We start from the raw sequence: 15,280 nt of genomic DNA, 5'->3' as shown, positions 1-15,280 counted from the left end.
ACTTCTGCAAAATAGCTGTTGCATGTGGATAAAATCAGCAAAAAACCGAATACTTCAGTGGAAACTGCTGGTTTTAAATGATATTTTTAATATGGCTGAGATGTTCTGCAGTAAATAGCTCCCCAAGTGGCTGGATAAGTGAGAAAGCTATTTTCCTAGGATTACTGTGTCAAGACTTAAGTGGTGATGACAGGGCACTGAGCTGAAAGAATTAAGAGTATTCAGTAACCAAAGTTTTGAGGAAGCCTAGCAGGAACATGGATAATGGGAACACTCTTGGTTTCTCATATTTCTCCCCCATAAATCGCATTGACCGTTGCCTTGTCCTATTAGTCAGGAGTAATGTCATGGAAGCAAGAGGTTGCCCTAGCTGCAACGAGAAGCTGCCTTAGAGCAAGTCAGAAATTAGCCTGATCTTTTCTGGTGTATTGTCTGTTCTCAGTGGCGCAGTGGTTAAGAGCAGGTGCATTCTAATCTGGAGGAACCGGGTTTGATTCCCTGCTCTGCCGCCTGAGCTGTGGAGGCTTATCTGGGGAATTCAGATTATCCTGTGCACTCCCACGCACGCCAGCTGGATGACCTTGGGCTAGTCACAGTCTTTGGAGCTCTCTCAGCTCCACCTACCTCACAGGGTGTTTGTTGAAAGGGGGGAAGGGCAAGGAGATTGTAAGCCCCTTTGAGTCTCCTACAGGAGAGAAAGGGGGATATAAATCCAAACTCTTCTTCTCCCTGGCAGTGGTTCTCCAGGGTCTTTCTCAACAGCTGCTAATTGAGGTCCTTCATGTGGAGATGTTAGAAACTGAGCATTGGAACCTTCCCTGGGCAAGGCAGGTGTTTTTCTACTGAGCCTCAGTCCTTCTTTACGGCTCCCTGGATTTGCTACAAGAGGAGATGCAAATAATCAACGACAGGCCAGTTGACAGGGCAACTAAAGATGCCAAATTCAGCTGTATTTCCTGCACTTGAAGTCTCGAGCCTTGATAGCTTGCATTAAATCATAAATCCTCAATATTCATTGCCTCCACTTTCTCCTCCTCATCCCCATCCTCCGTGGCTGTAACAGTGAAAATATTGTTTAAAAGCAACAACAACTGGCAGAGAGAAGATTCTTGGAGACTTCCCAGGTTGCTGTCTTGTGACGTGCCCCTCCAATATATACACAAACTTCACATCCTGAATTCTTTTCTAGCTCAGTTTGTGAGAAGAATGTCTCATCATGAAACTTCTGGTGGCTGCTGCCTGCACTGCACTGTTGGGTACAACCTTTCTCTCCTGGCCTCCTCTCCTTCCTTCTCCAGTAATTAGTGATGTTTGGGGCACTTCGGGCAACGTAGTCCTCAGTTTGTCCAGTGGGAGGAAGGAGAGAAAGGATAGGAGGGAAAGAGTTATAGGCAGACATTTTCTTTTGCCTGCCTGCCTATCAATTGAGTAGCAGCTACATTAACCAGTGGCCACTTCTGTCACCAAGTACAGCAGATACCACCACGCAACACAGAAGGTGGGGGGGAGGAGCATCGAACGGTGCTCATAAAAAGTAGATTACAGAGGTCTCGTTAGATAACTTTGTTTTCCCAAATCCTATTCCAAATTGAACCCATTGTTCAAAGTAATCGTGTCTCACATGGTGAATTCCACACATCAAATTGGGAATCTTCCTTGTGTGGGATCCCATAGGAATACATTTGTGTGTTCCGATATAGGCATGTGGAAGGTCTTCCTATACATAGCAGGTTTTAGAGGGGGTTGGGAACAAGCAACTCTAGCTCTAGTGTGTGCGTAGTGTACATGTGACACACATTGTCTTATACATATGACAGACATACCTCTTGCTCCTCCCAAGTGCAAAAGTAATAAGCTACAATATCCAAAAGCCAAAAATGCAAAAATATAAATGTTCTTATGACTGTGTCTAGGAGTCTGCACAATATAAGAATAAAGAACCACGACTATATCAAGCAGTGTACAAACCAATGTAAGCGTCAAAAGGACTGCATGAAATAAAAATGGAAAATCCAAGTATATCAAGCAGTATGGACAACAGTCCATAAGACAGGTATTCTGGATAATAATAGTCCCTGTTTTGCTGGGAGACATACTCCCACCTTCCTCAGCAAAGAACTTTGTAATTAATGGGGAGAGACACTCTTCCTAGTCTACATCAAGTCGCATAGCTCTTTAATGCCCGCCAATGCTGTCGGGTCCAAGAATCCATCTGCGAAAGCGCTTCTCCAAATCTGGATTGATTATCTACAATGTACATAAGAAGTAAGACCATGCACTGAACTAGTGTAGTGCTTAATGGTGTATATAAAATTGAAATTGTACAGACCTTAACAGCTCTAAGCAACAAAACTAATGACTGGAATCTCTGGAACATCACAACAGGGCTTAACAAAGCACAGCGCATGTGTATTGCGATTGCTATCATCATATACATGCAAAACCACAATCATTTGCAGATGAAAAATATTTTACTGTGCATTTTACAAGTTAAAGAGACATGATCTCATACATGTGTGAACATGTCTACTCTTGGACATCTGCATCTTTTTGCCTTATATCTTCAGTCAGTCTTTCCTTTAGAGCCTCTTTACCTATTGCAGTCATTACATAGAACCTACTTTAAATAGATCCTAGTTAAGGTTGCCAACTGAACGGGAGTGTGGGGGGGTGGGGTGGGGGGTGGGATGATATCCTGTTTCTTGAACAGAGATTTAATTCATGGAAATGGACACTTGACATTTTCCATGGCATGACACTAAATACCATCGCTTGAAAATTGCACGCAGGTCAGAACTGGCAACTCTACTTCCTGTGATGGTTGCTGTGCCATTCCACGAAGCTTTTTGCTGTGTGTCTGTGGCAGCTTTAACCACATCAGTAGTAATGTCTGAAGCAAAGCTTGAAGAAGATCACCCCAGCTGTGTAATGAGCCTATCCATGCCAGTGATTTAACCCACACCAACATCTGTCTTCTGTACTTCATATGGCCACTGTAACACTTAAACCGAGCCCAGGGCTTGTCCTCTTTTGACTCTTTCTTGGTGTATCTGGACCTGATGCTGTTACTCTGCCTATTCTGTGGACCTAGGACAGCCAAGGACTGGTAACCAGTAGGAGTTGAGGTTGGGTCAGGGACATGGGGGCGGGCACCATTGGAAAATGGCATTACATCACTTCCAGAATCTGAGATGCCATCACTCAATACACACACACACACACACACACACACACACAGACAGACAGACAGACAGACAGACAGACAGACAGACAGACAGACACACACACACACACACACACACACACACACACACACACACATATATTTCCCTCCTGCTGCCAGGCAGTGGAACTTGGGAGCAAGGGACCTTCTGCCCGTCAGCCAAATAGCAAGTTTCCTTTTCCCCAGCTCATACCCTATAAACCAGGCCTACACAATTATCTACAACCCACTAAGGATACAGTAGGGCCTGCTAGAAATTTGAGAGGCAACAGCATATTAACTTTTTTTAAAAAAAGAAACATTAAAGCAAATGATAGAAATGCTGTCATTTCTTCAAATAGATGGATCTGAACAAAGAGCATGGGACCATAATAGTGTGCGCTCAGACACACAAAGTTATCCATGGTAGTGAGTCAAAACAAGGTCTTTCTGAGTCAATTAGATCTGTTGGTCTTCACATGCCAAGGGCATGTCATTGCCTGCCCTTTGAGGGGATTGGTAAACTAGGAATACAGCACATTAAGAAAACTATTTATTTCCAAAAGCGGAATTTGACCCACTGTATATATCGTACTGTTATTAGTATAAATGCAAATCAGACCATGAAGAACTTTCTAAAGATATTCGTTAGCAGGGTTGTTAGCTGTTAGAGGAAAACATGTTTGGTCCTTGCAACAGAGCTTTAGTAGGATCTTATTTGCCATGTGATGTTTACTTCCATGATGTGAAAATCTTCCCACAGGTTAACCCTCTAGTAAAGGTATATTACAATTTTCTTAGGGCCTGTTGGCAACTCTGCATTATGGAGCCAAAGCATGTAGAAGGTGTTTAAGAGAGAAGTGTTCTCAAAATACATTCTGCTTCCTAGCTGTGTGCTTCCACCTTGAGAGGTTAGGTGGTAGCTATCAGGGACAGGACCTCCTTGGTGATGGCCCTGCATTGGTAGACCTTCCTCCTCAGAACATCTCACCTGTTGCTTGCTTTAACTTGCTTTAGGCACCAAGTGGTTGTAATCCTTAACTTTATATAATGTGTTATTGTTTTATTTATTTATTTCTCAGTCTTATAGACCGCCCAACCCCCGAAGGGCTCTGGGCGGTGAACAACATAAAATAATAGTTACATACTAGACTGTAAATAATTTAAGTTAAAATGCAGCAATTAAGAACAATTAATATCAGCAATGCCCGCAACAATTCCTATTAAACTCTCCCAGAAGGGGAGAAAAAGAGTGGGCCCATAGATGGTAATGGACCCAAAATGTAGGAGGAGGCGGGGGCACTTAATCAGCTTTTCAGTTTTAATGCTGACTATTGTTCCAACCTGCCTCAAAAGTGTGCAGCTGAGAGGAGTTTTTTTTAAAAAGGATTAATGAGTACAATAGTCCTTGATTTTTCTTTACAGAAGCCATCTTTGAAATGTAAAAAGTCTAACAGTCATAAACCCGTTGTTAAATACCACAGGCCAGTTCACTTATTCCTCTCAGCCAAAATTAAGATTCAGAAGCCAATCCTAAGCATTCATTCTCCTGTTTCCCACCATACTTTTCCTTCTGCCTCCTTGAACTGCAATTGAGTGAACTTAAGTGTCAGCACTGACTTTAACCACATTTAATGCTCTTATGTATAACGGCCTGATGTCTTCTCAGACACAATCCACTTCCAGAAGGGTGACTGTGTTAGTTCTTGTACTGAAGCGGCAGAGAGTTTGTGGCTTCTTAAAGGCCAGCGTATTGTATCATGATTTATACATTATTGCAATAAAGGATCCAAATCCCGGAATAATGTGTTGTTTTTGTTTCAATTTTGCTCCCAGTTCCAATTGCCTGATCAAAGAACTTGGGTAAGTTTATTACTTATATTTTCAATCTAAATTCTGTAAAAGAAATTGCCAGTGTGACGTGAACAGTAATTTGTTGTACTGCAATATGACAACTTTGTTCCCACTAATTATGTCACTTCTCCTAAATTGTCACTTTGTCTGCAAATACAACACATTCACCAAATTTTACTAAGATTTCTAGAGGCATGGAATTGCGTTGGTGTCTTTCATGGCACACATGAACTATTCTTATGCTTATAAATAACCACAACAACAAAAATCCCCTTCTGATTGGTGCTCTAAGCATTTCTTATGCCAGCTAGTCAAATATCAGTCCATGATTTAACGGCAACATGTTGAAATTATCCTCAGTAGATAAATCCACCACAAGGAATGTTAATCCGTGTTTTCAGATTAAAAGTATTGATCTAACTCTGTTCCCCCTTTAAACCACTGACTAACTTTATCCAGTGGTGGGATTCAAATAATTTAACAACCGGGTTCCGGTGGTGGGATCCAAATAATTTAACAACTGTTTGTTTACAAGCACCATTTTAACAACCGGTTCTGCTGAAGCCCACCACTGACTTTATCACTTGCTAATCTGTGACTGAGCTTTAAGACAGCCAAGTGCCTGGGCCCTATGAAGTCACAAACATTATAACCACAGGCCACTGAGCTGCATTTGCTTTTTATGTTTTTAACAGCACAGTTATTATAAGTACTGAAAATAGGGTTGCCAATCTTCAGGTGGTACCTGGAGACCTCCTGGGATTACAACTGATCTCTACACAACCGATATCAGTTCCCTTGGAGAAAATGGCAACTTTGGAAGATGGACTCTGGCATTACACCCTATTGAAGTCCCTCCCCAAACCCCACCCTTCTCATGCTGTACCCCTAAAATCTATAGGTATTTCTCAACTGGTAACCCTAAGTGGGAAAATTGGGGTAATCCTTATAGGGACAGTGTTCCTTGGAGCACTGAAAATTAGGTGAGATGATCTAGCAATTAAAATGTTCAAATTCCCAGTCTTCCATTAAGCGTACTGGGGGACCTCATGCCAGTCACCCCTCTTAACCTAAACTGACTTGTGGGGTTGTTGTGAGAATGAAGGCAAACCAAGTCTACTGCTCTGAACTCCTTGGAGGAATTGTGGGTTGAAAATGTGCTAGTCTTAATAGAGGTCTGTTTACAAAAATACAACTCCAGCACTTATTTTTAGGCTTGGAGCAAGGCCAGTGTGATATAGTGGTTGAGGTGTCAGACTAGGACATGGGAAACCCAGGTTAAATTCCCTCACACAGAGGTGGGATCCAACCAGTTCTCACCACTTCTCTAGAAGTGGTTACTAATTTTTTCTGAGTGCTGAGAAGGGGTTACTAAAGCAACCTCCCTGCCCAATAGGGACTGGAGGTGCGTGTGTGCGGCGGCACCACTGTTTGAATCCCACCACCATCGGAACCTGTTATTAAAATTTTTGGATCCCACCACTGCCCGCACACCATGAAAGCTTGCTGGGTGTGGGCCAGTCATACACTCTCAGTCCTGACCCTGTCTAAGTATGTGGATGGGAAACCTCCAAGGATTATCAGGGTAATTTGGAGGCAGGCAATGGTGAACAACCTCCAAACTTGACTTGAAAACCCTACAAGATCGCCATAAGTCAGCTGTGACTTGATGGCAAAAAGAAAAAGAAAGCTCATATTTATGTTTCTTAAATGACATCTTTTAGTTCCTAATCATAACCAGCTGAGATCAAAAATTAATCCAGCAGCTTCTCAAGTAACTTATTTTTATAGACTTTGCATATTAGTTTGGAGTAAAACTTAATGGTTCTGAATTGATCCACATGCACCTCACACAATGAAAACATTTACGCCACAATAAATTTGTTAGTCTTTAGAATAATCATAAGGTCTTTTTGTGAATGACCAGCTATGATTGTGATAGCTCAAATGTCTTACTCTGGTTCCTACTCTTAAAATGTTTTATTCTCGGACTGGTTTTCTCTGGTCCTTCAAAACAAAAAATGGGAGGTATTATTCACAACATTTTGTTCACTGAGAGTGAATTGTGGTGAGAAACCAAGCAGCAACCACAAGCAGGGCAATTTTTATTGGCCCAACCAAACACCATTTCTTCCACTTTCTATTCTCTTGTTCAAATAAACATACACCCATTCATCCATGTAATTCTGCTTGCTCTTCATTGGAAAGCCTTTGGTTCCTTCAGAGTAATATGGCTAGTTTTATAATAACATGATGGAAAAATAAAAGTTTCTAAAGTTCAGATTTTTATAATTCTTTGAGATGATGCTATTAAAATTAACATCTATAGAGGTCTTCTTTCCCATAAGTTATGGCTTGTTAAAGTCAGCCATTTTGTGATACCAGTATGAGCTGGCTTAATTTATAAAATGTTAGGGCCATATAAATTGTCTCCTAGACTATCTTAAACCATCAAGTTAACATTATTTTTAAATTTGTTACCCTCCATTTCTGTTACTGTTTTTCTGTTCCTAGCTAATAAATTTTAACTTGAATGTCCGAGGCCTAGTTGATGGTATCAGTTCTATCCGAGCTGTTTATAAATCCTTATTTTTTTCCCCCGCTTATGGTAATGTCTGCATTTTTGGGTCTGCGCTGCGGGAATTGAGAGTGCATATAACTTTGTGTCACCCAGCAGTTTATAGTCTCTTAGGGACCAAAAGGGAGGTTGGGGATACAAGCCGCTTCCTTTTCTAAACATCTGGATACAGACAAAATCAGGTCTTTACATATGTAAATCAAAAATTGCTGCTCTGTAGAACATAGAATATGTTTTTAAAAATACTGAACACAGATTGTGAGCATATTTTGCTTGGCTATATGGCAGCAAAACAAGATGATAAACTGTTTTGCCCTCCCCCCACTCCGGGAATGTCTGTTTTGCTATTTTGAATTTTTTCCCCTAACTTGAGGTAAAATATTCATGGGTTTGGGAAATGGCAGTCCATTAGTGAGGGAAGTTTTGCCGCTCCAAACATCTGTTCCACTCAGTTTTATGGGAGTGGGGAGGTATCTAGCCACCCCTATACTCACCACTTTCCCCCTTATATCCACCTTTCCTCATACCCATAGCTGCTATATCTCTACTAGGATTGCCAGCTATGGGTTTGGAAATTCCTTGAAATTTGAGGGATGATGGGGGGTGAAGTCTGGAAAGGGCAGGGTTTGAGGAGGGCAGGGTACAATACCATAGAATCCAGCCTCCAGAGCAGCCATTTTGTCCAGGGAACTGATCTTTGTAGTCTGGAAATCACTTGCAGTTCTAGGAGATCTTTTGGGAAGCACAACCTCTACGGACTAGCTGAATCCACAGTTTCCAAAATGGCTGTACAATACAGGCAGTGGTAGACCTCACTGCAGCCTGCTGCTTCAACAGTAGTTGAATCTCCAGCCACCTACTGTCTTGTTCTTGTTTACACAGAAACTTTCCAGCTCAGGAGGGTTCAGCCATCAATTGGCACTATAAGTATGTCATCCTAAATCATACTCAAGGTCCATCTGTTCTAAATATTCTTGTTTCCCAGCTAGCTACTCCTTGGGAAGCTCCCAAGCAAAGCACAATGGGAGGGAAAACAGGCTGTTTGTACTCTGTGTTTTATGTTTTTACTCTTGCATATGTCTGTAAGGATACTTGAGCTTGCTAGGTGCAGAACGGCAATCACTAACTACGGTATATTGATAAATAAACTATCCATCCTGTGTTGCTTTCATCAGTTTGTGATAAGTATAGTGATGTTCTGTTCTCAGCTCACTGACTATCCTCTCCGAGTTTCACGAACTTATTAAGTTCTCAGGTCTCCTGTTCAAATGAACATTACACTCACTCAACATGGTAGTGCATGCCATTCACATACTGTGTAATTTATTTATTTTTAAGCTTTTTCCCCTTAAATTTTACATACAGAAGTATATCGTCGTTCATAAATCTAGTGATTTGAGAGAGAGAGAGAGAGAGAGAGAGACCTTCCCACACAAAAATAAGACATCCTGGGGGCATCTTAAAAAAAAACCCATCTCCTCATTTTTTTGTGCAAAGAGGAAAAAAAATAAAGCACCCGAGCAGCTTATTTCTCCTGCCCAATCAAAAAAAGTTCTCACTTTTGTTTTCTCCCACTGGCCATTTTCTGCTCCTTGAAACCTCCATTGCACCTGCCCTTTGCTAAAGTTGCCCAGAACATTTCCTCTGCATACATTGCGCCTGTGCTTCTTTTAAGCTCAAAATGTACATGGTTCAACTCAGCTGTTGCTGCCAGTTCCAGCAATATATAATTTTCCCTTTTTCAACATTTTTGATGAGCTGTCTTCAAAGAAATGAACACAATTTGAGAATCAGCTGTGATGCATGCAGAAGAAACGTCTTGGGCAACTTTAGCATGGCAGGTGCAACAGAGGTTTCAAGCAGCAGAAAATGGCCGGTGGGACAAAACGAAAGTGGGAGCTTTTTTTGACTGGGCGGGAGAAATAAGTAGTCTTGTTAGCTCCACACAGCAAGCAGGAGATGACTTTAAGCTGACTTGGTAAAGAAGAATCACTAGTTTCTTTTGCAAAAACCCAAGTTGAGCAGAAATAACACGTCTTGGGGGGAAATCTGTGCAGACTTCCTCCCCAAAACACTTTTTCCCCATCCTCAAGACGTTTTATTTGTGTTATGCAGAAAGGGACACACAGAGAGGGAGAAATAATTCCTCTTCATTCACAGTTAGGCATTGTTCCAAGATTTATCCACTGCTGTCATCCTCTTTCCCTTGACCCAGGTCAACAGCTATCAGTGTTCTGCTCAGTAGTAGGACATCTAGCACTGTGCAGGTCTATGCAGTCAAAACCAACTGGAGTCAACAGACTAACTATGCACAGGATTTCATTGAACATACAAGGTCTCTGTTAGAATCCCCCATATTTTTATTTAATAAGGATTTGGAGTAGTCGGACAGGACAACAAAGCCCATGATGTTGTCTTTGAAATGCTGTGCTGGCCTTTGTGGCTGCTAATACAGGGTTTTACTGGTAATTTAATCTGATTCTGCTAAGCATAGAATCCTTCAGACCAAATTAGTGCTGCTGTTCCTTGGAACAAAGACTCAGCTCTGGAGTTTGTGAAGTAAGATGTTGCAGGGTTCTTTCCTTTTGCCGTTGAATCATCACACCTGGAAATGGCTTTTAAAGAGGGTTAGACAGATTCATGGAGAAGTGTAGTGATGGTTACTAACCATGGTGACTCCATATATAAAGACAGCAAACCTCTGAATACCAGTACTGAGACATAGCATCGAGGAAGGCCTCAGCCTTTATGCCCAGTTTACTTGGTTGCTGTGTGAAACAGCATGTTGGACGAGATGGACCATTGGTCTGATCCAGCAGGCTCACTTACATTCTTATCTATGATGAGCAGAATGATTTCCTTTGGGGCAGGCAGAAGTGCAAGTTGTGAACCAATTCAAATATCATCTCAAGAATTACATCAGGTGGTAGCCTTAGAAAAACCACTCTCTCATAGCCTCATTATGGGAATAATGATACTGTATAGTGTTTGGATGGATTGTTGAGGTAATTGATACAAAGCACTGAATTCTGATTCAGTACTTTCTCGACAAGTCGAGAGGGAGACTTCTTAGCAGACCTGCCCCCCACCCCTTCCATTTCTGCTTTTAGAAATTAGGCATGGAGCTGTTTACATTGTAAATCATCTGCTTGCTTCTTTTTTTTGGTTAGCTGTCATTGTTACAGATATGACATTTCTGTAGGGTTTCCTTCCTCTTTAACTGCTGATATGTCCTCCAGCCCTCAGTTCTGCCTCAGCAACCTTTCTTTAGTTTGCTTTGTCTGAGAACATCTGTTCAGATGGGGAAACCATGACCTTTTGCCTCAGCTGAGGCAAAAAGCTACCCTCGCTTGGCATCAAAAAGATTAAAGAAAGGCTGCTCTGATAGCTTTCATGCTGCTTCGGTGCTTCTCAGCAGCCCAGGAAGACAATACAAATGTTCAAAAAAAGCTGAATACAGGAAGAAGGAAGGGGGCTAATAATCCCTTCTTCCCTTCATTTTTATCAGTGCAGGACTGAAAAGTGAAGGGAAAAGTATGGTGTTTTTTTCACTGAGACGCTTATTGAAGAACAACATTACAAAAGTCGCAGGATTGCTGCTGAAAATGGCAGCTTTGAGCTCTTTCCTCCTCTGAAACATCTTGTACAACTTTCCAAGTGTCCTTAGTAGTGTGTGTTTCTTCACTTTAGCCAGTTACATGGAGCAAGATGGAAGTTTAGAGCTATGAGGTTAGGAGGATTGGCAAGTTGTATTAGATGCTACAGAGGGAAAGTGGGAATGTTATGCAAGGCATTGAATTCAGGAGCTGTGAATCCCATGTAAGGTTTAGTTCCACCTGGAACTCCTTGCTGTTTTTTTAGTGTCTCTTGCATATTTACTGTGCCACTTTACCATAAAAACAATGCATAAATTGTGCAGCAATTATACAGAACCATTTTCACAAGACTTCTCTCTAAAACCTATTTGTAAAAAAAGATCAGATTCATCAAAGAACAAACAGTTAAGCGGTAGAGGGAAACGGACCCTTTAACCTTGTTTTGACAGGGTTTTATTTCACAAACACCTGAATAAATCAGTGAAGAGATCAATCAAAATGGCTCAGTTGAGCTAATCTTCCAACAACATCAACATCAACAACCTTTATTGCCATAACAATACAATAACATAAACAGAAAATTCATTTCAGACCAAACGGAGGGGAGAAGATAAGGAAAACGGAAGCAATCTTCCATTTATTTGAAATCAGGGATTCCCCAGCACAATATCTGGGAGTGCCAACATGTTTCCTGGAATCTGCTTGCCTCTTCCATTTTGGGAGAGAAATCAAAAAGTTCTTGAAGGGATCAGAAGTTCAGGGAGCATCCTGCCAGACGACTGACCAGCAAAGCACTGGACTGATCCTAGACCGGCGCATCACATCCCTGTTCTAGACAGGCTTTCTTGCAGCTGTGGACTTGGAAACCTCTCTCTGTGGGAATACTGCAGGAAGTAAACCTTCTTGAACTTGTAAAATGACCACAAACAGCATCTCTTCCATGTAGTAAAGTCCCAGTGGTAGTTTCAGCTTCTTTTTTGTACAAGAAATCCACATAAGATCTTTGACCTGCATGGAATACCCATTTAGCAGCGACAGTCTCTATTGGCTTATAATTTCCCACCATTTTGTGGTTAGTCCTGTTGCCTATATCTATAATTATGTCATTTCTCCTGAGGCAGCTTGCTTTCCACAGCAGCCATTTTGTGATGGTATTCAATGCCCTTTGTCAGAATTTCAAACGTGTACACAGGCTCAAAAAGTTTGTCAACACCTTCTCTAAATCTCAGTGGTTAGCCTGGAAATAGTGGAGATTAAAATCACCCATGTGATTCACTCTGGGTAAAAGGAGAGGTAGGCAGCAGGGCTCATGGGAAGGGTCTCATATGGACCTGCCCTTCATAACAGGATTGCTAATTTTGTTACCATATAATTCGTGTTCATCTGCAGGCACCCATCACACACAGTGCACACCTGATAAAAGGGCCTTTGGATGGTCTGGCCCTGCATATCTGGAGAGTGCTGCCTACCATATGTGCTTCATGAGGTCCTCCCTATAGCAGCCTCAATCTGGGGTGGAGCGAGGGGAAACTGCGACCGGGACATGTGCGAGACCTGTGCCCCTGCCACGGTGCCACCCGCCCCCACCACGTCCTGGAATACCCCCGCTGAGGCATGTGCCCTGGGCGTCGCCCCCTGTCCCGTTGGTGCTATGCCACTGGCCTCAATAGCCCCAACTAGCCAAAGCTCATCAAAGCCTGGAAGTTAAGCAGGACTGGCCAGTGGATGAGAGACAACCAAGGAAGACCAGGAATGCAGTGCATAGGAAGGCAATGGTAAACCATCTTGGCTCACCTCTTCTCTGGCAAACCTCTTGAGGAGTCGCCATAAGTCTGTTGTGACTTCATGGCACTTAATTATTATTAGCTCCTCCCTAGGAGAAAGCCTTGATCCCTATCCTATTCTGTGTGGAGCTAAGGACTGCAAAGGCAAGAGCTGATCATTGTTTTTGGTGGCAACCACACTAAGGAATACTCTCTCTGGCTAGGTGCTTTGGGTCTCTATCGCCAGGCCGCTTCAAGACGGGCGGCGGAACGGGTAGTACGGGCGATTGCGCTACCGACTGGAAGACGCTGGGACCGTCCGCATGGACGGGTTCTGAAGCAGCTGGGCAGCCGGCGCCGCTGAGCCGGGCTACCAGCCGACTCAAGAACCTCGGCTCGGCGTCATCTGAGGTTTCGACGCCTTGACAGTCCTGGTGCGCGCCTGAGCAACAGGCGCAGAAGGCCATGGCTTTCCCTGCCTACATGCGACGCGCCAGAGGCACCGGGAGGGCCAAGGTGAGTGTCATGGAGCTGGAGTAGCGGCATGAAGCCGCTGCCGTCTGATCCGGGTAGCGGGTTCTTACGTTCCGGCGTTTTCAAAAAAGAGCTTGGATCAGCGCCTTTGGTGGCAACGCCACCAGGCCGGCCGGAAAGTGGCGCTTAGGGCTGGGCTACAAGGTAGCATTGGCGCTCAGGAATGGCGGCCTGGAGACGGTGTTTTTACCGTCTCCAGGCCGCCATAAATTGCCCGTGCAGAAACGGCCTCAGAAAGAAGAAGAGTTTGGATATATACCCCACTTTTCTCTTCTGTAAGGAATCTCCAAGTGGTTTTCAATCACCTTCCCTTCTTCTCCCCACAACAGGCACCTTGTGAGGTAGGGGAGGCTGAGAGAGTTCTGAGGAACTGTGACTACCCCAAGTCAACCAGCAAACTTCTTGGTTTGGAGAGGGGAAACAAATCCAGTTCACTAGATCAGAGTCCACCACTCTTAACCACTATAGCATGCTGCAGCCTGGTTTGTTTTGTTAGACACGGCTTTTTTAAACCATGGAATTTTAGGTATCAGCTTTATTACTGTTTCAATGTAGAGCTTGTTGTGGTTTCGTTATGACCCATGTGTGTTTTAGCTTCTGTTGTGAGCTGCTATATGTGCCATGTGAACAGCAGAGAATGCAGGATGTGGATATTTAAATACATAAATTAAAAAAGCCAGATTTGAGTCCAGTGGCATCTTAAAGAATAACAAAATTTCCAGGATATAAGTTTTCTAGAGTCAAAACTCCTGAAGGGAGTCTTCTACTACAGACCCAACATCACTGCTCACCTGAAACTAGAAATAGATAAGAAACCTGACAGCAAGGACTGGGTATGCCTTGCTGTATGCATGAGACCAGGTAGCCTTGACTTAACAGGGTGTAAAGGGATTCAGTGAACCCCACCAGAACAGTACCACTCTCAGGGGACATCAGGCCAGCTGTGAAGATAGAGTATGTCAAATGCACAAAAAAATCAAATCATCCTACGGTAATGGTAATCAACTAGTGCAGAAATGCAGTAACCAACTAGTGCAGTAACCAACTAGGTCAGAACCAGCTACCAATGGTAGTTTTTTGATGGTGCTTTTTCAGGCAGAAAGGAGAGCGAGAGAGGGTTAATTTATTACTGCTAGGGTCTGAGGAAATGGGGGGGGGGGGAATGCTGATCCAGCCACTGATCTTTTAAAAAACAAAACAAGACCCGCTCCATAATGAACCTAGCTTGGATATTTAGATAGACAGAAATAAGATGTAAGTACTTGGGAGCAGAGGTGGGATCCAGCAGGTTCTCACAGGTTCCCGAGAGTAGGTTACTAATTATTTGTGTGTGCCGAGAGGGGGTGACTAATTGGTCATTTTGTCACGTGATGTTTGCCTTAGTTACGCCCTCCTCTCAGCAGTAGCGCGCAGAACTTGAAGCAGTCTAGCAGGAGGTGCACCGGCGTGCGTGGCAGCCTGCGCCTGCGTGCATTCATTTCCTGCCCAAGGACCGGCGCAGTGGATGTGTCCTTGCCACAGCCCTGCCCAGGAATGCAACGCCCCCAGAATGCCCGGCCATGCTCACGTCGTGCCCTGCCCAGCCCCATTGGCGCTACGCCACAGTTTGAATCCCACCACCATGGGAACCTGTTACTAAAATTTTTGGATCCCACCACTGCTTGGGAGCCAGCCTGGTGTGGTGGTTAATAGCTGGAGAATCGTGTTTGGTTCCTCACTCCTCCACATGCATCCTACAAGGGTCACCTTGTGC

The 15,280-nt window shown here is 43.3% G+C and overlaps 1 protein-coding gene across 12 annotated transcripts in view; it reads left to right on the top strand.

Moving 5' to 3' along the window:
* The window catches only part of MECOM (MDS1 and EVI1 complex locus), a 100,299-nt gene that overhangs the window by 60,965 nt on the left and 24,054 nt on the right, over positions 1–15,280 (top strand). For 7 of the 12 annotated variants that reach the window (XM_048506167.1, XM_048506160.1, XM_048506166.1 and 4 more), the window contains one exon: positions 5,039–5,065. The exons of the other annotated variants lie outside the window; for them this stretch is intronic. In XM_048506167.1, the coding sequence (XP_048362124.1) occupies positions 5,039–5,065 (27 nt within the window). The remainder of the gene's footprint in view (positions 1–5,038; positions 5,066–15,280) is intronic. 12 annotated transcript variants of the gene reach the window in all.

The sequence above is a fragment of the Sphaerodactylus townsendi genome, linkage group LG08, assembly GCF_021028975.2.
Source record: "Sphaerodactylus townsendi isolate TG3544 linkage group LG08, MPM_Stown_v2.3, whole genome shotgun sequence".
Lineage (NCBI taxonomy): Eukaryota > Metazoa > Chordata > Lepidosauria > Squamata > Sphaerodactylidae > Sphaerodactylus > Sphaerodactylus townsendi.
Note: the sequence above shows the minus strand (reverse complement) of the source record. Positions and strands in the feature narration are given on the sequence as shown.